Source organism: Neophocaena asiaeorientalis, unplaced genomic scaffold, assembly GCF_003031525.2.
Source record: "Neophocaena asiaeorientalis asiaeorientalis breed wild unplaced genomic scaffold, Neophocaena_asiaeorientalis_V1.1 scaffold190, whole genome shotgun sequence".
Lineage (NCBI taxonomy): Eukaryota > Metazoa > Chordata > Mammalia > Artiodactyla > Phocoenidae > Neophocaena > Neophocaena asiaeorientalis.
Window position 1 is genome coordinate 5,585,993 of NW_020175017.1, and position 22,567 is coordinate 5,608,559.

Genomic DNA, 22,567 nt, shown 5'->3' on the forward strand with positions numbered 1-22,567 from the left:
GTAATTCCAAGCACAATATAAAAATTCCATTAATAGGTTTAGTAAACGTTACTCAAGACTTTTCACCTTGTTCCTCTTGGCCTTCATTTGAGCTTTTGCTAATAGAGCATACATGGTGACCTTAGGCTTATTCAAAGTGATCCCATCTAAGACCTGAATGGCCTTGTCATGTTTCTCACAAAATGAATAAATGAGTGCTTGCTGTATAGGACTCAACTCAATTAGACCTAAAAGGAAATGAAAATTTATCAATAACTTTGCCAAGTATCTAGGACTTAGAATATAATTATTTTAAGACAGTCAAGCAATTCAATAATCTATTTTTACAATATGAATTAATAAATCAATATGATACTAAAATCTACTTACTGTCAACAAACAATAAGACATTCCAACTACAAATGAACAAACAAAAAATAACAGCATAAGCCTGGTATTTCCTATAATAATCTCTCTCACAAAATTCACTAGGCTATGAAGTATTTTACAAATTGGTTACATACATGTGAAACTGAAGTTTTAGTTTTGAAATCTAACTTTGACTTTCAAGTGAAGCCTTCATGCTACCTATACAGAGCTACTGAAAATAGTATAAAAAATTTAAAGAAGTATTTCTTTTTAAATTAAGACAATATTATAATTTTACATTGATTATATTTACCTTTGGTCATTTCTGCTACTTGATAAATAGTGAACTTTGCAAGATCATAGCACTTCATCCTAAGAAGATATTGTCCTCTGGAAGAAATAACAGCTTTTTAATTCTAAGCAGTTAAAAATAATTTTTCTAAAATAAAGTTTTTTATACTCAGTTACTTAAAATTTTAAATTATAATACATTTATTCATACTTATTATAATACATTTGAAATTATAAATATTTTATGTAAGTCTAAATAGGCCAATTAGCGTGGAGATGTGAGAAGAAAACAATTTAGGAAATGTGAAGCTGAAAGAAAAATAGTCAGATCTTTTTGTAATTATCAGCATTTAAAAAGTTATACTCTGTTGCTGAGAAATTTTAAAAGCTAAACACAGTTTAAGGGGCATACAAATGGAGAAGTATTTACATAAATTGTTAAAATGTGGTTCAAGAGTTACAAGATGAAGCAAGACCTTATCAGAAAGCATGGTTCCAGTCCATTTTCCCATTTTCTGTAAATCCATTTCCGATGTTAGTAATTATATTTTTGGTAGTGATAACTCAAAATTTGCAATGGGTCCTTTTATAGCAAGCTCTACTGCATTTGAAATACAATTCAATGTATCTTTTTTTTCACTGAATTATCTGAGGTTTATACTTGGTACCTCTGGGTACACAATCAAAATATATTACCTTACTTTTATGAGATCTGTGATAACTATCTAACCAGTAATCTAGAGAGGCCTCAAAGAACTTAAACACAGACAGTTTTGTTTTGATGCAAGGACAGAACAAAGGGAAAGATCTGTTATATTATGAATTATCTTAAAGTTTAACAAAAACAACTATATCTGACTTGCTGATTTGGAGATGGCCATTTCTGGGAGATTAAATGTAAAACAAGGAGGCTGGAAGGATCAAGAAAGAACTAAGGATTCCAACAGCTAGCTCAGATACTAAGTTATCCCAAGAAGAATTCTATTTCTATACACATACCTTATTATATATAATTGGATTCCATCTGGCTGAAGGTGGATAGCACGAGATAACTCTCTTACTGCCTTTTTCAATTTGTGCAACTGTTGAGTTGATAAACAGAAACTTAGCTCATAATAATACTGATTGCTTCCTTTCTGATAGTTATTCCCTCCCACCCTTCAATACAGAAATTTTGCAGGAATCTCTCCTAATACATGTGTTTCTTAAGAATCATCAAAGCAAGTGGGATACAGAGAAGTTGAAAAAAAAATTTATGAAGCAAAGTCTTTTTTTTTAATTATCTTTAAATTTGAAGAATGATTACACAGATCCACAAATATATAGTTTTAAATAAATATGATTATATCATATGTTCTAGTTTGTTTTTGTTTAGCTTTTCAGTTTTCTTCCTCAACCATAACACCTTTTACACCAAACTTTACTCATGTTAATAAACTAGCTTGCAAAGGAATGTAAAATAAAAAGTAAAAGTCAATTCCACTTAAAGATAAGAGGAAAAACAAGCTTGCACTTAATGAGTAAAATGAATGAATAAAACAAAATACAACAATGATGAAAAAGATATCTGTTTAAAATCAATATACAATGAAAAGTAAACAATGATTCTTTCCTTAATACTGGTTACAGAGCATAATCTGAATTTATACAAATTTTTACAAACATTGGGGAAATTACAAAAGGGGGAACTAAACACATCCCAGCAAAATGAACCTGGGACAACCAACGACTCCTCTTACTATGCTGACATGGTGATCAAAACATTTGTGCATAGAAGTAGACAATACCTGTTAAAATGGTACAAAGTGTTTGGAGGAAATAGTGGGTGGAGTCAAAAGAGGGAATTCAAAAGGAGGGAGTCTGAGATGTTTTTAAATAAATTTAAGAATTACTGTGGAACTTCAGGCCTGCTGCTTCTCAAGCTAACCCTGATCAGGTTGGTGTAATTAATAAACCACCTTGTCATATGCCTGCATTGCTCCACCTGGTTCCAATCATACATAGCTATGCATTGAGGAAACCCTGACTGGGAATGATGGAAGCTCACTCTCTGGTCTTTGCAAGTTTTCCTGGGGTTGGACTTCTCCAGGTAGCATTAGATTGGATTTACCCTGGAGCCTAAACCCACACTGTAGGCATATGTATTCTTCTATATATACATACACAGGGTTTGGTTTGTCATTGTTTTATCTACATGGGATCATACTGTATACACTTTAAAGTCTTCTAAATCTTGTTCTAGAATATCTCTTGGAAATCCCTCCAAATCACCTGGCATAATTCTAACTATTCTTTTTATTGACTATATAATACTCTATAGTGTGAATACAAAATAATTTATTCAACCATTACTGTGAAGAGGTTTTTGTCTCCTCAGAACAATGAGTCTTTGAATATATGTCCTTACACCTTGATATTATGCTGGTGCTTTGGTTTCTAAATATGCTCGGAGGAAATTCCAACTTTCCCATAAGGCCTCAGCTCCATCAACAGGGAGTGAAGCAAAAGGGCCACACACATTCCCCACCCCTTCCCAACAGGGATCAAAAGCAAACCTGCCCTGGGGATAATACCAAAATGGCCCCAGGGTCTTCTGCTTCCATCATCAGGAAGGTAAGGACTTAGTCACACTGCATCCTGAGATGAAGACAATGAGAACAGAGCCCCTAGCAAACTCCCAATGGACATGCAGTGTGAGCAAGAAACGAACCTTTGTTACTTTAAGATGGTGATTTTGAAGTTTTATTTGTTGTTGTTGTTGTTTTCCACAGCATAACAGGCTATCCTGACTGAAACCAATGTGAGGAGAGGACTTGTAGGAGATGAGGGCAGAAAGGTAACAAGGAGCCAGTTCACATGAGCTCTTGTAGGCCTTTGGCTTTTGCAAGATTTGGCTTTTATTCTGAGCACAAAGGGAAGCTATTGAAGGGTTCCAGGCAAAGAAGTGAAATAATCTGATTTATGTTTTAACAGGATCACTGTGGTGCTGTTTTGAAAACCCATCAAAACGGAATAAAGAACAGAAGCAAAAAGACCAGGAGGCTACTGCAGTAACCCTGGTGAGAAATCAGTGTCTTGGACAGGACAGTTAATGATGGAGCAGTAGAAGGGAATATCTGTTTTGAAAGGTAGACACAACAGCTAACAGTCTTTATCTCTGGGAAGTCCAAGTTGGTTGGAGTCAGAGAGAGCTCTTATTATTTACTATATTGTTTGAATTTTACACTAAGGATATATTATTTTTTTAATTTAAATAACTTGTAAATTAAAAAAGAAATTTAAAGGAAAGTGTAAATGATTTGGACCCCATTCTATGCACAGATCTCATTCTATGAACTCACCCATTCACTCACTCCTCATACACACACACACACAAAACTGATGGACTCTAAAATGTTAACAGTAGTTATCTCTAAAGAATGAAATAATGGATGTTTTTTAATGTATTCTTATTTGCATACATATATTACATGTGGTAAATATACATTGCTTTTGTAATAAGAAAAAAAACAGGCATTATTTTTAAAAAAAAGACAAAAATTCACACCTAATCAGGAGAGGATTTTTAAGTGGGTAATTAACTATCAATATATCTACCTAATATGTATTGTTTATAAATGCGTTAGGCTCTGTAATTAGCCGAAAAAGAATACGTTGATATATCTGAAATTACATTGAACAAATATTCAAAAAATTGAAACATTTTTTAAAAATCAAAGTTCTCAAACCTTAAATACCTTATGATAGGCTTCTGCTCGACAAATATAGCTTTGAATATACATAGGGTCAAGTCTAATAGCCTCAGAAAAATACCGAGTGGCTTCAATGTAGTTATCCAGGTGTAGTAGATATATGAGGCCAATATTTATATAAGCCAAAATAATGGTTCTAAAAAAAATGAGAAAGCAAAATATTCTTAGACATTTTCATTACTCCAGATATTCTCCAATTATAAATGAACCTAATGAAATACATACATCAATTTATACCAGGGTTCTTTCTCTTGGACAGGACAGTTTTCCTAAAGCAAAATAAATTAGTTAAATACTTTCTATTAAAAATTATAAACACCTTTATGAAATCCTTAGTTAGGAATAAACATTTGTAGAGCCTGTCCTAGGAACTGATTTCCTGAAGTCTCCTAGACTCTTAGCAATACTTCACTCTTCCCTGACTTATTCTTGACTTATCTTGGATAACAAGCTTAGTTGTCCTCAACTCAAAAGTTTTTGCCTCAAGCTATGTTATATTCGCCAAGAGAAAGGGTGAGGAACAGTGAGAGAGAGCAATATTCTCGAGGCTTAGGGTTAAAAATCCTCTCCACAGAGGTATTAACCCAGTTGCTTTTCTATATCAAATAAAAGTTGTTTTTCTCTCTTAGAATCAAACAATTTTCAATGTAGAAATAACCTTAGAAATTATTTGTTCCATGCCTCTATTTCAAAATGAGGAAACTACACATTCTGTATCCCAACTGCACAGAAGCCCTGACCCTTTTGCCGACTGCCCACTTTCTGGCTTTCTGCAACTGAAACTCATTTCTTTCTCTTCCTGACTCAAAAATATCCCAAAGAAAACCACTGTGGCCATTGTGGAGCCATGTTCCATGACTTTTCCCAAGTCAAGTTCAAAGTTTACCTTAAATAAGCTAAGTAAGCAGTCTGCCGGTTGGCACAGAATGGGCATGATTTGTTACTCTTTCTGACACCTTCCATTTTAAAGAATACTTCTTTGGAAAGAAGAGGAATTATTTAATTAACTTCTACTTTTTACAGCCTGGCTTTCTGACTAGCGTATGTAACTTTCAGTCTGTTCCTTCCTGAACCTGTGTTCTAATGGTATTTGCTTTTTTTATTTTGCTTTACTAAACAAAATGTAGTCAGAAGTTCTAAATAGAGGATTTCTTCCCACTGAGTCGTATATTGTGCCTAGCAACAATATAGCAAGCAAGTATTTTGCCATTATTTTAAAACTTGATGACAATTTTCCATGAACTTAACTTCAAAAAGCTTTAACCTGGGCATCCCCAAACTGCTCTTAATTACTGGTTGGTTTTGCTATCCTTGGATTTAAACTCCTCTCAAACCCATTCAATCTCTAAAGTTTGCAAAAGCATCTGTGGCAAACAGATATTGAGAACAGTTCTTATTTTAGAAGTAAGCTTATTTTCAGAGGTAGTATTCTAATTCTAGGGTGACTTCATAATTGTCTCATTTTTACAAGGTTATTAATGATGAGGGGAGAACGCTTTTTCTTCCACCTTGGTGTTTTCCTGATTTTATATGAAAGTGAAATCAATATGAATCAAAGGGAAAACATACCTTTCTAGAGAAATAACAGCTTCAAAGTCACAAACTGCCAGCAACCAAAGTTTTAGATCCGCGTAGAGTACGCCACGATGCAGGAAGCAGCTAAGATTCTCACAGCCGTCATTTATGAGAGCTTAAGAATAAAGGGATATATCGTATTCAGGTTCTGAACAAACATATCCGAGTTACATTTTAGTCTATGCCCCTTCCTACTGCTTATTCTTATTTTTTTTAACATTACATAAAATAAAACATATCTGTCATGAGTGTACTTATTTGGTGAGTAAAACACAATACTCACATAAAAAAGTGTATTTGTTTATAAGGAACAATGTGATTGTTATGGCTCACAAACTCATTAGAGCTGGAAGAAATCCTGGTATTAATCTATGATAGTCCACTCACTTTACAGATGAAGAGATTAAGGTCCAAAGGGGCCAGGTACAGTGACCATGCAAATCAATGGCAAAGGTGGGCCTAGAATCTAACCTCTGATCCCCTGCAGTGGATTGCAGTCAGAAAGGTGCCATTGCCCTTGATGGCTTGTTATTATTTGGAAGATAGGAAGGCATCATTACTGGCCCAAGAACAGGTTCTGGTACAAACCCAGACTGGGGCAGACAGAAGAGGTCAGGCTTATACACATAAACCAGGAGGGACAGCTCAAAGAGGCTACTCCAATTGCAAGCAGACCTTGGAGTTAAGGCAGGCAACTTGACTATGCGTATCCCAAAGAACAGAAGCATGGGGCAAAAATAACCTCCTCTCAGGACTCCAGGCATGTGGCTCTCATCAGTGACCAGTCTAGCAGTCTAGAGGTTATCTCATGTCTCCTCACTTGCTGATTCCCCCTCAACTTTCAAAAACATGCAGTGAAGTAGATGAGATTTTTACATTTGATCCACATCGCCCAAGCTTCTCAAGCTAAAAGGGAAAGTTCTGCAAAAAATGTACATAATGTTCACAGCCTGGGACACAAATATGCACAATACTAGATTTGGGGAAGTATTCCTAGTGTAAGCAGTGATCATACAGATTAAGTAATCACTTGAAGGCCATTTGACTGTTCAGTTCACAGTATGACTGTCTAGCAAGGAGAAAAATAGCTGCAGTTGGTTAGTTGGTTGCTCTAGAAAAATAGAAACATTCTTCTTTTTTTTAATTTTTTAATTTATTTTTTTATACAGCAGGTTCTTATTAGTCATCAGTTTTATACACATCAGTGTATACATGTCAATCCCAATCGCCCAATTCTTCACACCATCACCACCACCACCCCGCCGCTTTCCCCCCTTGGTGTCCGTATGAGAAACATTCTTCTTGAGGAAACAAAAATATTAGAATTACTTATCCTCTCTGTGCTTTGGTTTTCTCATCAGTAAAATGGGGATGATAATAGTACCTACCTCATAGCATTATTCTGAAGAGTAATTGAGACTCTCCATATATAGCATTTAGAATAGTGCTTGGCAAGTAGTGAAATGCCTAATGAATGTTAGATATTATTATTAGCTTAGAAAAATATATTGAGGGCCCTTTTTGATTGTGAAAGATAAAACTCCTTACGCTATCCTATAGGAAAAGATTGAGGCTAAAATAAAGCTGGTCTGCTCTGAATAATTAAATAACAAGGATCTGTATTATTGTGATAGCCTAGAAAAGAGCAGGTGAAAAGCCCAAAACTTGGAGAAGAGGGAAATACGAGAAAGCAGCTCTTAGGAAGACCAGGAAGAAAGGGGTTTAGCCAGATGGCAGATGGACAGTGCTGACAGAGACCAATAAAAGATAAACTTACAGAAATAAGGGTGTTTAACCTTCAAATTTAAATTATCTGTGCTAACTTTATCCTCTGAACCCTAAAACATTTAGTAACAGATGGTAGCCGTGAGCAGTGAACTGGTGAACAAAAATGGAGACTCAATCAGACAGCAGAAATTAGGTACAAAGATTCCAAGAGAATTGAACAGGAATCCTCAGTTCTCTCTTCTAGGAATCCTTGGAAATAGAAGGGAGGGCACTAGACTCCTCTCAGCACATAGGATGGGCTTTGAGTTATTTTATTTGAATATTCATGGGAAGGGTGACCTCAGAAGGCAAATGGATTTAGAGATATCAAGAAACAATCATCTTTTGGAGTTCCCTGGTGGTCTAGCGGTTAGGATTCGGCACTTTCACTGTTATGGCCTGGGGTTCAATCCCTGGTCAGGGAACTGAAATCCCGCAAGATGCAAAGCACTGCCAAAGGAAAAAAAAGGAGAAACAATCACCTTAGATTGCCTCCCCTGAGGAGTTATGTATTCTCTTCCTAAGAGTCTAGTGGTCTCCTTAATCTCTAGATTCTGCCTCATCTAGGATGTTGGGATTCTAGCACTTTGCACCAGGTGAACACAGCCATGTTTGGAGTGTTGGACTCTGGCTAAAATTTGCCAGTCAGGATGGGCTAATTTATTCAGCTGGACACTGTTTACTGAGCACTTATTCTATGTCCAGAATTGTGGACATATTCATATACCAAGAATGCACTGGTACAGGGTAAAGAGGAAATGGCCACTTTTCGCTGCTGCATCCTCTTACGGAGGATTCTCAAAGCCCATTTTTAGTCTAAGGGTTACAAAACTCTGAATTTGACTAATCCATGGGCTGGGTCTATGGAGTAGGACACAGCCCACTAGGAAAAATCACTACCATTTTATCAAAACGACTAAGAAATAGGCCTCGGGCTTCCCTGGTGGCACAGTGGCTGGGGATCCGCCTGCCGATGCAGGGGGCGCGGGTTCGTGCCCCGGTCCGGGAGGATCCCACGTGCCGCGGAGCAGCTGGGCCCGTGAGCCGTGGCCGCTGGGCCTGTGAGTCCGGAGCCTGTGCTCCGCAACGGGAGAGGCCACAACAGTGAGAGGCCCGCGTACCACAAAAAAAAAAAAAAAAGAAATAGGCCTGGATTTCCATAAATAGCCTCAGAACTTCATATATAGAAAGAGATTTCTTTGATATGATATTCTCTCTGTCACAGTTGTACACACTTAAACACACACACACTCATACACACTAAAAGGGGATATTAGAAACACTTTTAGCTAAATTATTGTAGCTTTAAGTATAAATAAATATATATGCTATATAAATATATATATAAATGTATAACAATATACATATTACATTAGTCATCCCACATTAGTATTCTACTCCATGAAAGTGAGTTGCTGAACCTCAGATTAAATTCCATGTATTTGCCATTAAAGGTGAAGTACCTGAAACACTATAATCCTGCAGTGCTCTAAGAGGGTTACTCTTCCTAAATAAGCAGGCTCTGTAATACAATGCTAACCAGTTATTAGGATCTAAGTGAATTGCAGTAGAAAGATCTTGAGTTGCTTGCTTATAAAAGTGCCGTTTAAAATATACTCTCCCTCGGTATGTCCTAGAAAAAGTAAAAAATTCATTTCAACATGTACTGCAAAATATAAATTTTCTCTTTTTGGCAAACTTATACAACTAATTTTATATTTGAATAACAACTTGTGATTATTTCTCTTTGCTTCCCAGGTAAGTTTAGTCATAATGTTAATAGCAAAAAGGATATGGACAATTTATACATAAATATGTAAATATATAATAAAATACTTTATTATTATATGTATAAATAAATATATAATAAAATACTTTATGCTTGTTGATATTATATATTAATTATATATATATGCTTAATAATTATATTTCTTACATTTATCAGAGAGGTGTGTCAATAAAATAAATGAGGCACCCAAGATACACTGAAGATACACCCCCAAAAATGGGAGGCAGCTCTATCTGCAAGGGTAAAAGCTATTGCATCAGTTTTATGAGTTGAATTCTATCTCCATTAACTTCTGACTTCAATTTCAAAATTTTCATTGACCTATATCAACTCTGAAAATCTCATCTTCGATCACTTAATAATGTAAAACAAATCAGTTTTTACAGCTAAAATAAAAAAGACAATTAAGGAAAAACAGGAAGAAAGCTAGTAGGTTGCCTGCTCTGAAGAAGTTAAATCCAGGGGGAGAAAAATAGATGTTCAAGAAGGTTATAGTATGAAAACAATGGTAATTTGGAAAAAAGAGTACAGCAAGTAACAGAGGTCTTTCAAAAGCACTAAGCATCCTAAGACTTAGGATATTTTATCGTGGAACAAAATATTTTTTTACCCCACATATAAGAAATGTCTTATGTAGTTTCTAATGAATATAAGAATCTTACATTTATTTTTAATAATTTCTGATTGCTAAAGACTATTACTAATTATTTCTAAGTATATATATGATTCTGAACTTAAAAGCTTACAGAATAAAGCATTACTAATATTTTTTGTAGGATTCCATTAAGTCATGTCAATTCCTCAAACACACTGACTTCTGCGTCCATTCCTTCTTTCATTTCTACCGCCTCAATACTGAAGACCCTCATCAGATCACATCTGGGCTACTACTTTATTCCATTCTTATCTCTAGAGTGATGAGATTTGATCATCAGCTAATAAAGATCACTTTTCTCAAAAACTTTCAACAGCCCCCTATTGACAATGGGATAAGGCTGAATTCTTTAAAAAGGCATATAAGGCCTCCCATAAGATAACACCACATTATAACACCTTGAATTAACCTTCTGTTCTTCTCCAACTAATCTGATGCCTTCCTGCAAGTAATCCCCCTTTAAGTCAAGAAGTAGACAACCAGAATAGAACAATAACTAGGGATGAATTTTTAAAGAGCTTCAGAAAAGTTTGCCCTCTCTTCAAATGGCTGCAAGCTGAGATAATTCTAGAAGTAAGTTATTTCAAACTTTCAAAGAACAAAAATTATCCAATTCTAAAGACATGTTTCTGAGAAAAGAAAAAGATGAAAGACTTAATTCATTTTGAGAAAGTAGCCAAATCCTGAAATCAAAATCTGACTATGAAATTAGTGAACAACCTTACTATGAATATAGATGAAAAACTCTTGAAGAAAGTGAAGATAAAGCAAATTCAGTATTGTTTAATAATGTTCTATCTAAAAATATATGATGGTCAAGAGGCATTTATCCTCAAAATTAGAAAGCCTATTACCATGAAATTCTTATACGTAGATCATAGGAAAAAAATTTAAACAGGAATCAAGAGATACTCCTTTGAAATAATTAAAGAATAAATGGCTCAAAAATTACAACTGTGATGTTTCTTGGTAAAAGTCAAAGGCATTTTCATTAAGTTCAAAAGATGAAGATTCTTATTATCACCAACATTATTGTTAAGTTAAAGTTGATGCAATGATAAAATGAGTTGGGAGATTAGAGTAGAGCAAAAGAGGTAGAACAGGGAACTCCGAAACTCCACCTTTCCACAAAAGCAATGAATAAGCGGGCAAATACTTTCAGAAGCAATTAAAGAATTACGAATCTAATTAAAAACTTAGAATCACCAGGGTAATACTTAATAAAGGAGGAAAAGCTGCTGAATTTTGGTAAGAGAGCTCTGTGGTGTTCTAACTCACCCTATTTCCCTCCCCAACTTCCCAGACCCATGGTGGCCTTGAAGAAAACAACCTGCATTCCTGATGCAGGTTACTAGTACCAGAGGGAACAATACAAATCTTATTCTCAAAGAACTGTAGCTGTGTAGTTTTGACCTGTCTGGTGGATCACTGAAAGACTGGCTCAAATGTTTCCCTTTGTTTTGACTGCCTTAGAGCTTTCCCAGGGCTGATGTGACTTCCTGGATGGTGTTTATCAAAGTCATTTAAAGGCAAATGTATTAGCTGCTGCCACTTGGGGCAAGGGATAACAGTTGGGGCAGGCAATAGTCAAACCAAAAACCCTTGTAAGAAAGAAGGTGGAGAAGGAGATACCAGGGGGATGAGGGCTTTAGAAAGTTTCCGCATATTGTAGGGAATCTAAAAGGCCACATGCAAACCCAAGGCTGAAAGCATGCACAGAAAAGACCTACGAAGACCCTTAGCTTTCACCTCTGGTTAATTCAGGCTCTGTGCAAGTAGGACATGAAAGCTAAGGCACTGAAGTTGTCTGGATAAGCATTCAAGGAGTGCCCCAAAAGAGAGTCAATCTGCAAAGACTGAGAGAGTTTTTTTGTTTGTTTCGTTGGTTGGTTTCGTTGGAATCTCAGTCAAATCACTAGCTAACCTCCAAGATAACAGACTTCAGTGGCCACACATGACAAAGAATACAGACTTATAAAATCTGTTCAGAAAAGTCACTAAACAAACTACACGAATGACAAGAAGCAGCAACAAAAAACACTGGAAGAAGAGGTGAATATGATATCCAAAGGTGCCACATAATAATATTCAAAGTGACTACTTTTCAACAAACAATTACAAGTAATGCAAAGGAAGAAGAAAATATGACCCATTCACAGGATAAAAAGAAAAAAATAGAAACCATCCTTGAGGAAGCCCAGACATTGGACAAAGACTTAAAATCAACTGTCTTAAAATCAACTTAAAAACTTTAAATAAACTATCTTTGGGAAACCCATGGCAGTCCAGTGGTTAGGACTCGGCGCTTTCACTGCCAGGGCGCAGGTTCGATCCCTAGTCAGGGAACTAACATCCTGCAAGCCATTTGGCCCAGCCAAAAACAAAAAAACAAAACAAAACAACCCACAAAACTATCTTAAATATGTTCATATAGCTAAAAGAAACCATAAAGAACTAAAGAAAACTAGGAGAATGATGTCTCAACACATAGAGGGTATCAATAAAGATACTGATAGATAGAACTAGATTGATAGATAGAGAAATTATTGAAAAAAAGGAACCAAATAGAAATTCTGGAGTTGAAAACTACAAAAACGAATGAAAATTCACTAGGTTTCAACAACAGATTTGAGAAGGCAAAAGAAAGATTCAGGAAACTTGAAGTAAGGTCAATTCAGATTATCCAGCCTGAGAAGCAGAAAGAAAAACAGAGTGAAAAAAAAAAGGCTAAGGGACCTCTGGAATACCATCAAGCATACCAACATATGCATACATTGCAAGTCACAAAAGGAAAGGAGATAGTAAAGGAGCAGAAATGACATTTGAAAAAGTAATGGTTGAAAGCTTCCCAAATTTGATGAAAGAAATGAGTCTATACAACCAAGAAGCTCAATGATTCCATAAATTCGAAGAAATGTAGAGGCACCTTATAATCAACCTGGTGAAAGCCACAAGGAAAGAATCTTGAAAGCAGTATGAGAGAAGCAACTCATCATGTACTTGGAATACTCAATAAGATGAATAGCTGATTTCTCATCCAAAATCACGGCCAGAAACATCATGACTCACTGAATAGTCTATGAATCATAAACACAGTAAGTAAAAAGAAAACCACTCTTAGGCACAATATACCAAAACTGCTGAAATCCAAGGATGAGAAGGGCTTCCCTGGTGGCATAGTGGTTAAGAATCTGCCTGCCAATGCAGGGAACACAGGTTCGAGCCCTGGTCCGGGAAGATCCCACATGCCACAGCGCAACTAGGCCCGTGTGCCATGACTACTGAGCCTGCGCCCAGGAGCCTGTGAGCCACAACTACTGAGCCCGCATGCCACAACTACTGAAGCCCACACTCCTAGAGCCTGTGCTTCACAACAAGAGAAGCTACCACAATGAGAAGCCTATGCACATCAACAAAGAGTAGCCCCTGATTGCTACAACTAGAGAAAAGCCCTTGCACTGCAATGAAGACCCAATGCAGCCAAAAATAAATAAATAAAAATGTTAAAAACAAAGACAATGAGAAAAGTTTAAAAGCAACCAAAGACACATTACTTTCAAAGGCATTGACTAACCACTGATTTTTTCACTTAAAAAAAAAAAAAGGAATCTATATGATACTGCATTGCAATATGTTCAAAGTGCTAAAAGAAAATAAATGCCAAGGGAGGACCTTCAAGATGGCAGAGGAGTAAGACATAGAGATCACCTTCCTCCCCACAAATACATCAAAAATACATCTACATGTGGAATAACTCCTACAGAACACCTACTGGCAGAAGACCTCAGACTTCCCAAAAGGCAAGAAAATCCCTACATACCTGCGTAGGGCAAAAGAAAAAACAGAGACAAAAGAATAGGAATGGGACCCACACCTCTTGGAGGGAGCTGTGAAGGAGAAGTTTCCACACACTAGGAAGCCCCTTCGCGGGCGGAGACGGGGTGTGCACAGCAGGGAGATTCGGAGCCGCGGAGGAGAGCGCAGCAACAGGGGTGCAGAAGGCAAAGCAGAGAGAGTCCCGCACAGAGGATCGGGGCCGACCAGCAGTCACCAGCCTGAGAGGCTTGTCTGCTCACCTGCTGGGATGGGTGAGGGCTGGGAGCTGAGGCTCGGGCGTCAGAGGGCAGATCCCAGGGAGAGGACTGTGGTTGGCTGCGTGAACACAGCCTGAAGGGGGCTAATGCACCACAGCTAGCTGGGAGAGAATCTGGGAGAAAGTCTGGAAATGCCTAAGAAGCAAGAGACAATTGTTTCAGGGTGCGCGAGGATTGGGGATTCAGAGCATCCCCTAAACGAGCTTGAGAGACAGGCGTGAGCCGCAGCTTTCAGCGTGGACACCAGAGACAGGCATGAAACGCTAAGGCTGCTGCTGCAGCCACCAAGAAGCCTGTGTGTAAACACAGGTCACTATCCACACCTCCCCTCCTGGGAGCCTGTGCAGCCCGTCACTGCCAGGGTCCCGGGACAATTTCCCTGGGAGAACACACACCACGCCACACGCTGTTGCAATGTCAGGCCAGCCTCTGTAGCTGCAGGCTCACCCTGCATTCTGTACCCCTCCCTCCCCACAGCCTGAGTGAGACAGAGCCTCCTAGTCAGCCGCTCCTTTAACTCCCTCCTGTCTGGGTGAAGAGAAGACGTCAGAGGGCAACCTACATGCAGGGGCAGGGCCAAATCCAAAGCTGAACCCCAGGAGCTGTGCAAACAAAGAAGAGAAAGGAAAATTTCTCCGTGCAGCCTCAGGAGCAGCGGATTAAATCTCCACAATCAACTTGATGTACCCTGCACCTGTGAAATAACTGAATAGACAACAAATCCTCCCAACATTGAGGTGGTGGACTTTGGGAGCAACTGTGGACTTGAGGTTTGCTATATGTGACTGACTAGTTTCTGATTTATAAGTTTACATTAGTTTAAATTTTAGATCTTTTTATCATTGTTGGATTTGTTTATTGGTTTGGTTGCTCTCTTCTTTTTTTATTACCTTTAAAATTTTTTATTCTAATATTTTAAAATTTTTTATTTTATTTATTTATTTTCTTCTCCCTTTTCTTCTGAGCTGTGTGGCTGACAGGGTCTTGGTGCTCTGGCCGGGTGTCAGGCCTGAGCTTCTGAGGTGGGAGAGCTCAGTTCAGAACGTTGGACCACCAGAGACCTCCTGGCTCCATGTAATATTGATCTGCAAGAGCTCTCCCAGAGATCTCCATCACAACACTAAGACGCAGCTCCACTCAACAACCAGCAAGATACAGTGCTGGAGAACCCACAGCAAACAACTAGCCAGACAGGAAGACAAACCACCCATTTGCAGAGAGGCTGCGTAAAATCATACTGGGGCACAGACACCCCAAAAGAGACCACAGGAGGCAGTCCTGCACACCAGAAAGACTAGATCCAGCCTCATCCACCAGAACACAGGCACCAGTCCCCTCCACGAGGAAACACACACAACCCACTGAACCAACCTTACCCACTGGGGGCAGACACCAAAAACAATGGGAATTACGAACATGCAGCCTGTGAAAAGGAGACCCCAAACACAGTAAGTCAAGCAAAATGAGAAGACAGAGAAATACACAGCAGATGAAGGAGCAAGGTAAAAACCCAACAAACCAAACAAATGAAGAGGAAATAGGCAGTCTACCTGAAAAACAATTCAGAGTAGTGATAGTAAAGATTATCCAAAATCCTGGAAATAGAATGGAGAAAATAAAAGAAACGTTTAACAAGGACCTAGAAGAACTAAAGAGCACAGAAACAATGATGAACAACACAATAAATGAAATTAAAAATTCTCTAGAAGGAATCAGTAGCAGAATAACTGAGGCAGAAGAACGCATAACTGACCTGGAAGATAAAATAGTGGAAATAACTACCACAGAGCAAAATAAAGAAAAAAGAATGAAAATAATTGAGGACAGTCTCACAGACTTCTGGGACAACATTAAACGAACCAACATTCAAATTATAGGGGTCCCAGAAGAAGAAGAGAAAAAGAAAGAGACTGAGGAAATATTTGAAGAAATTATACTTGAACACTTCCCTAATATGGGAAAGGAAACAGCCAATCAAGTCCAGAAAGGGCAGAGAGTCCCATACAGGATAAATCCAAGGAGAAACATGCCAAGACACGTATTAATCAAACTATCAAAAATTAAATACAAAGAAAAAATATTAAAATCAGCAAGGGAAAAGCAACAAATACCATACAAGGGAATCTCCATAAGATTAACAGCTGATCTTTCAGCAGACACTCTGCAAGCCAGAAGGGAGTGGTGGGACATATTTAAAGTGGTGAAGGGGAAAAACCTACAACCAAGATTACTCTACCCAGCAAGGATCTCATTCAGATTTGATGGAGCAATTAAAACCTTTACAGACAAGCAAAAGCTAAGAGAATTCAGCACCACCAAACCAGCTTTACAACAAATGCTAAAGGAACTTCTCTAGGCAGGAAGCACAACAGAAGGAAAAGACCTACAATAACAAACCCAAAACAATTAAGAAAATGGTAATAGGGACATACATATCGATAATTAACTTAAATGTAAATGGATTAAATGCTCCAACTAAAAGACACAGACTGGCTGAATGGATACAAAAACAAGACTTTTATGTATGCTGTCTACAAGAGACCAACTTCAGACGTAGGGACACATACAGACCGAAAGTGAGGGGATGGAAAAACATATTCCATGCAACTGGAAATCAAAAGAAAGCTGGAGAAGCAATTCTCAGAGCAGACAAAATAGACTTTGAAATAAAGACTATTACAAGAGACAAAGAAGGACACTACATAATGATCAAGGGATCAATCGAAGAAGAAGATATAAAAATTGTAAATCTTTATGCACCCAACATAGGAGCACCTCAATACATAAGGCAAATGCTAACAGCCATAAAAGGGAAAATCGACAGTAACACAATCATAGTAGGGGACTTTAACACCACACATTCACCAATGGACAGATCAACCAAAATGAAAATGAATAAGGAAACACAAGTTTTAAATGACACATTAAACAAGATGGACTTAACTGATATTTATAGGACATTCCATCCAAAAAGAACAGAATACACTTTCTTCTCAAGTTCTCATGGAACATTCTCCAGGATAGATCATATCTTGAGTCACAAATCAAGCCTTGGTAAATTTAATAAAACTAAAAATGTATCAAGTATCTTTTCTGACCACAATGCTATGAGACTAGATATCAATTTCAGGGAAAAAAAAATCTGTAAAAAATACAAATACATGGAGGCTAAACAATACACTACTAAATAACCAAGAGATCACTGAAGAAATCAAAGAGGAAATCAAAAAATACCTAGAAACAAATGGCGATGAAAACATGATGGCCCAAAACCTATGGGATGCAGTAAAAGCAGTTCTAAGAGGGAAGTTTATAGCAATACAATCCTACCTCAAGAAACAAGAAAAATCTCAAATAAACTATTCTTATACCTAAAGCAATTAGAGAAAGAAGAAGAACAACAACAAAAAAACCCATAGTTAGCTGAAGGAAAGAAATCATAAAGTTCAGATCAGAAATAAATGAAAAAGAATGAAGGAAATGATAGCAAAGATCAATAAACCTAAAAGCTGGTACTTTGAGAAGGTAAACAAAATTGATAAGCCATTAGCTGGACTCATCAAGAAACAAAGGGAGGGGCTTCCCTGGTGGCGCATTGGTTAAGAATCCACCTGCCAATGCAGGGGACACAGGTTCGATCCTTGGTCCGGGAGGTTACCACATGCCACAGAGCAGCTAAGCCTATGTGCCACAACTACTGAAGCCTGCACGCCTAGAGCCCGTGCTCTGCCACAAGAGAAGCCACCACAGTGAGAAGCCCACGTGCAGCAATGAAAACAAATGCAGCCAAAAATAAATAAATAAATAAATATTTTTTTAAAAAAAGAAACAAAGGGAGAAGACTCAGGTCAACAGAATGATAAATGCAAAAGGAGAACATCACACTGCAGAAATACAAAGGATCATAAGAGATTACTATAAGCGACTATATGACAATAAAACGGACAATGTGGAAGAAATGGACAAATTCTTAGAAAAGCACAACCTTCCAAGACTGAACCAGGAAGAAATAGAAAATATAAACAGACCCATCACAGCACTGAAATTGAAGTTGTGATTAAATATCTTCCAACAAACAAAAGCCCAGGACCAGATGGCTTCACAGGCGAATTCTATGAAACATTTAGAGAAGAGCTAACACCAATCCTTCTCAAACCTTCCATAATATAGCAGAGGGAGAAACACTCCCAAACTCATTCTAAGAGGCCACCAACACCCTGATACCAAAGCCAGACAAAGATGTCACAAAGAAAGAAAACTACAGGCCAATATCACTGATGAACATAGATGAAAAAATCCTCAACAAAATACTAGCAGACAGAATCCAGCAGCAAATAAAAAGGATCATACATCAGGTTCAAGTGGGTTTATCCCAGGAATGCAAGGATTCTTCAGTATACACAAATCAATCAATGTGATGCACTATATTAATGAACTGCAGGATGAAAACCACATGATCATCTCAATAGATGCAGAAAAAACTTTCGACCAAATTCAACACCCATTTATGATAAAAACTCTCCAGAAAGTAGGCATACAGGGAACTTTCCTCAACATAATAAAGGCCATATATGACAAACCCAAGCCAACATTGTTCTCAATGGTGAAAAACTGAAACCATTTCCACTAAGATCAGGAACAAGACAAGGCTGTCCACTCTCACCACTATTATTCAATATAGTTTTGGAAGTCCTAGCCACAGCAATCAGAGAAGAAAAAGAAATTAAAGGAATACAAATTGGAAAAAAGAAGTAAAACTGTCACTGTTTGCAGATGACATGATAATAGACACAGATAATCCTAGATATGCCACCAGAAAACTACTAGAGGTAAGCAATGAATTTGGTAAGGTAGCAGTATACAAAATTAATGCACAGAAATCTCTGGCATTCCTATATACTAATGATGAAAAATCTGAAAGAGAAATTATGGAAACACTCCCATTTACCACTGCAACAAAAAGAATAAAATACCTAGATATAAACCTACCTAAGGAGACAAAAGACCCGTATGCAGAAAATTATAAGACACTGATGAAAGAAATTAAAGATGATACAAACAGATGGAGAGATATACCATATTCTTGGATTGGAAGAATCAACATTGTGAAAACGACTATAGTACCCAAAGCAATCTACAGATTCAATGCAATCCCTATCAGACTACCAATGAAATTTTTCACAGAACTAGAACAAAAAAATTCACACTTTGTATGGAAACACAAAAGACCCTGAATTGCCAAAGCAATCTTGAGAAAGAAAAACAGAGCTGGAGGAATCAGGCTCCTAGACTTCCGAGTACACTCCAAATCTACAATAATCAAGACAGTACGGTACTGGCACAAAAAGAGAAATATTGATTAATGGAACAGGATAGAAAGCCCAGAGATAAACCCAGGCATCTATGGTGAACTTATCTTTGATAAAGGAGGGAAAAATATACAATGGAGAAAAGACAGCCTCTTCAATAAGTGGCGCTGGGAAAGCTGGACAGCTACATGTTAAAGCATGAAATTAGAACACTCCCTAACACCATACACAAAAGTAAACTCAAAATGGATTAAAGACCTAAATGTAAGGCCAAACACTATAAAACTCTTAGAGGAAAACATAGGAAGAACACTCTATGACATAAATCACACCAAGATCCTTTTTGACCCACCTCCTAGAGAAATGGAAATTAAAACAAAAACAAACAAATGGGACTTAATTAAACTTAAAATCTTTTGCACAGCAAAGGAAATCATAAACAAGATGAAAAGACAACCCTCAGAATGGAAGAAAATATTTGCAAACAAAGCAACTGACAAAGGATTAATCTCCAAAATATACAAGCAGCTCATGCAGCTCAATATCAAAAAACAAACAACCCAATCCAAACATGGGCAGCAGACCTAAATAGACATTTCTCCAAAGAAGATATATAGATTGCCAACAAACACATGAAAGGATGCTCAACATCACTAATCATTAGAGAAATGCTACTCAAAACTACAATGAAGTATCACGTCACACCAGTCAGAATGGCCATCATCAAAAAATCTACAAACAATAAATGCTGGAGAGAGTGTGGAGAAAAGGGAACCCTCTTGCGCTGTTGGTGGGAATGTAAATTGCTACAGCCATGATGTTGAATAGTATGGAGGTTCCTTAAAAAACTAAAAATAGAACTATAATACGACCCAGCAATCCCACTACTGGGCATATACCCTGAGAAAACCATAATGCAAAAAGAGTCATGTACCAAAATGCTCATTGCAGCTCTATTTACAATAGCCAGGACATGGAAGCAACCTAAGTGTCCATCAACAGATGAACGGATAAAGAAGATGTGGCACATATACAATGGAATATTACTTAGCCATAAAAAGAAACGAAATTGAGTTATTTGTAGTGAGGTGGATGGACATAGAGTCTGTCATACAGAGTGAAGTAAGTCATAAAGAGAAAAACAAACACCGTACGCTAACACATATATATGGAATCTAAAAAAAAAAATGGTTATGAAGAACCTAGGGGCAGGATAGGAATAAAGACACAGACCTACTAGAGAATGGACTTGAGGACACAGGGAAGGGGAAGGGTAAGCTGGGACAAAGTGAGAGAGGGGCATGGACATATATACACTACCAAACGTAAAACAGATAGCTAGTGGGAAGCAGCCACATAGCACAGGGAGATCAGCTCAGTGCTTTGTGACCACCTAGAGGGGTGGGATAGGGAGGGTAAGAGGGAGGGCGATGCAAGAGGGAGGAGATATGGGGATATATGTATATGTATAGCTGATTCACTTTGTTATAAAGCAGAAACTAACACAGCATTGTAAAGCAATTATACTCGAATAAAGATGTTTTTTTAAATAATTAATTAATTAATTTAAAAAAAGAAAAAGATATGAAAAAGAGTTCTTTACACAAACTATGAAACATTACTGACCAAAAGGAATGAAGACCTAAAGAAACAGAATGTACCGTATGCATACATGAAAAGACTCAAAATTGTTAGGATGTCAATTTCCCCCTACTGCTCTATAAATTCATTGCAACCCCAATCAAAATACAAAGGAATTGCCACAGAAGTTGACCTGCTGATTCTGTTAGGTTAAACCGTATGAAAATTTGAAATTTTACTATTTTGATCTATAAAGAAGTCAATTTTCATATAGTTTAACCCAACTCAATGTGTTTGGAAATGCAAAAAAGCCAAGGAATGCTCTGACAATTTTGACAGATCAAAAGAACTGTTCTACTGGATTTCAAGTCTTATTATGAAACTATAGTATTTAAGGCAGCATAGTATTGGTGCAAAGATAGATTTTTTTAAAACCTGCAAAATAGAAAAAGAGACTGAGAAATAGATCCACCCATACATGGATCTTCATTTCCTACAAAGCTAACACTGCAAAGCGATGGTAAAGGCACAGGGTTTTTATTAAATGTTGCTTGGAAAATTGAACATGCATGTCGAAAAAGTGAAATTTGTTTCCCTACTTCACATCATATACAAAAATTGATTCTAGGTGTACTGTAAATCTAACTTTAAAAGCGAAACAATAAACCTTCTAGAAGATCAGACAGGAGAATATCTACATGACACAAAAGTAGAAAAAACTTACTTATAGTACACAAAAAGCACTAACCTTAAAGAAAAACGTTACTAAATCAGACTATGTTTCATTGTAAAACTTTGTTTACCAAAAGACAATTATTTAAGGAGTGCAGTGACAATCTGGAGGAGGAAAAAAATGTGCTGTAAATATAACCAACAAAGGGCCCATATCAAGAATATGTAATAGTTCATACAAATCAATAAGAAAAAAGACCAACAACCCAAAAGTCATCAATGACAAAAAAGAAAATCCAAATGGTTAAGAAAATTTTGAAAATGAATAATCATGTTGGTAATGAAGAAAATGAAAATTCAAACTAAATGAGATAATACTACACACCCACTAGGATGGCTACAACTTGAAAGTTATAATAGTACCTAGTACTGGTGTGGAGCCTGCATATACTGCTGGTAGTACAACCAGTTTGTAAAATTAGTTTGGCCCTACAGCTGAACAACTGCATACCCTATGTACCATATGTTCTACTCCTACTTGTGCATCCAACATAAATGAGTATATGTGTGTCATGTATAAGAAAGTTGAAGGAAACAGTATTTGTGATCATCAAAAATTAGAAACACTCAACTGTCCATCAACAGTAGGATGGATAAGTAAACTGCAATATATTCATGTAACTGAATACTATACAAAAATCAAAAGGAGAAAACTACAGCCACATGCAATAGTA

The 22,567-nt window shown here is 37.1% G+C and overlaps 1 protein-coding gene across 1 annotated transcript in view; it reads right to left on the reverse strand.

The window, feature by feature from the left end:
• Positions 1-22,567, reverse strand: part of TTC6 (tetratricopeptide repeat domain 6) — a 192,908-nt gene that overhangs the window by 33,772 nt on the left and 136,569 nt on the right. The window contains exons 16-21 of the mRNA XM_024762076.1: positions 9,197-9,366; positions 5,961-6,081; positions 4,377-4,527; positions 1,639-1,721; positions 662-738; positions 67-227 (exon numbers count right to left, since the gene is read on the reverse strand). Coding sequence (XP_024617844.1) covers positions 67-227; positions 662-738; positions 1,639-1,721; positions 4,377-4,527; positions 5,961-6,081; positions 9,197-9,366 — 763 coding nt within the window. The remainder of the gene's footprint in view (positions 1-66; positions 228-661; positions 739-1,638; positions 1,722-4,376; positions 4,528-5,960; positions 6,082-9,196; positions 9,367-22,567) is intronic.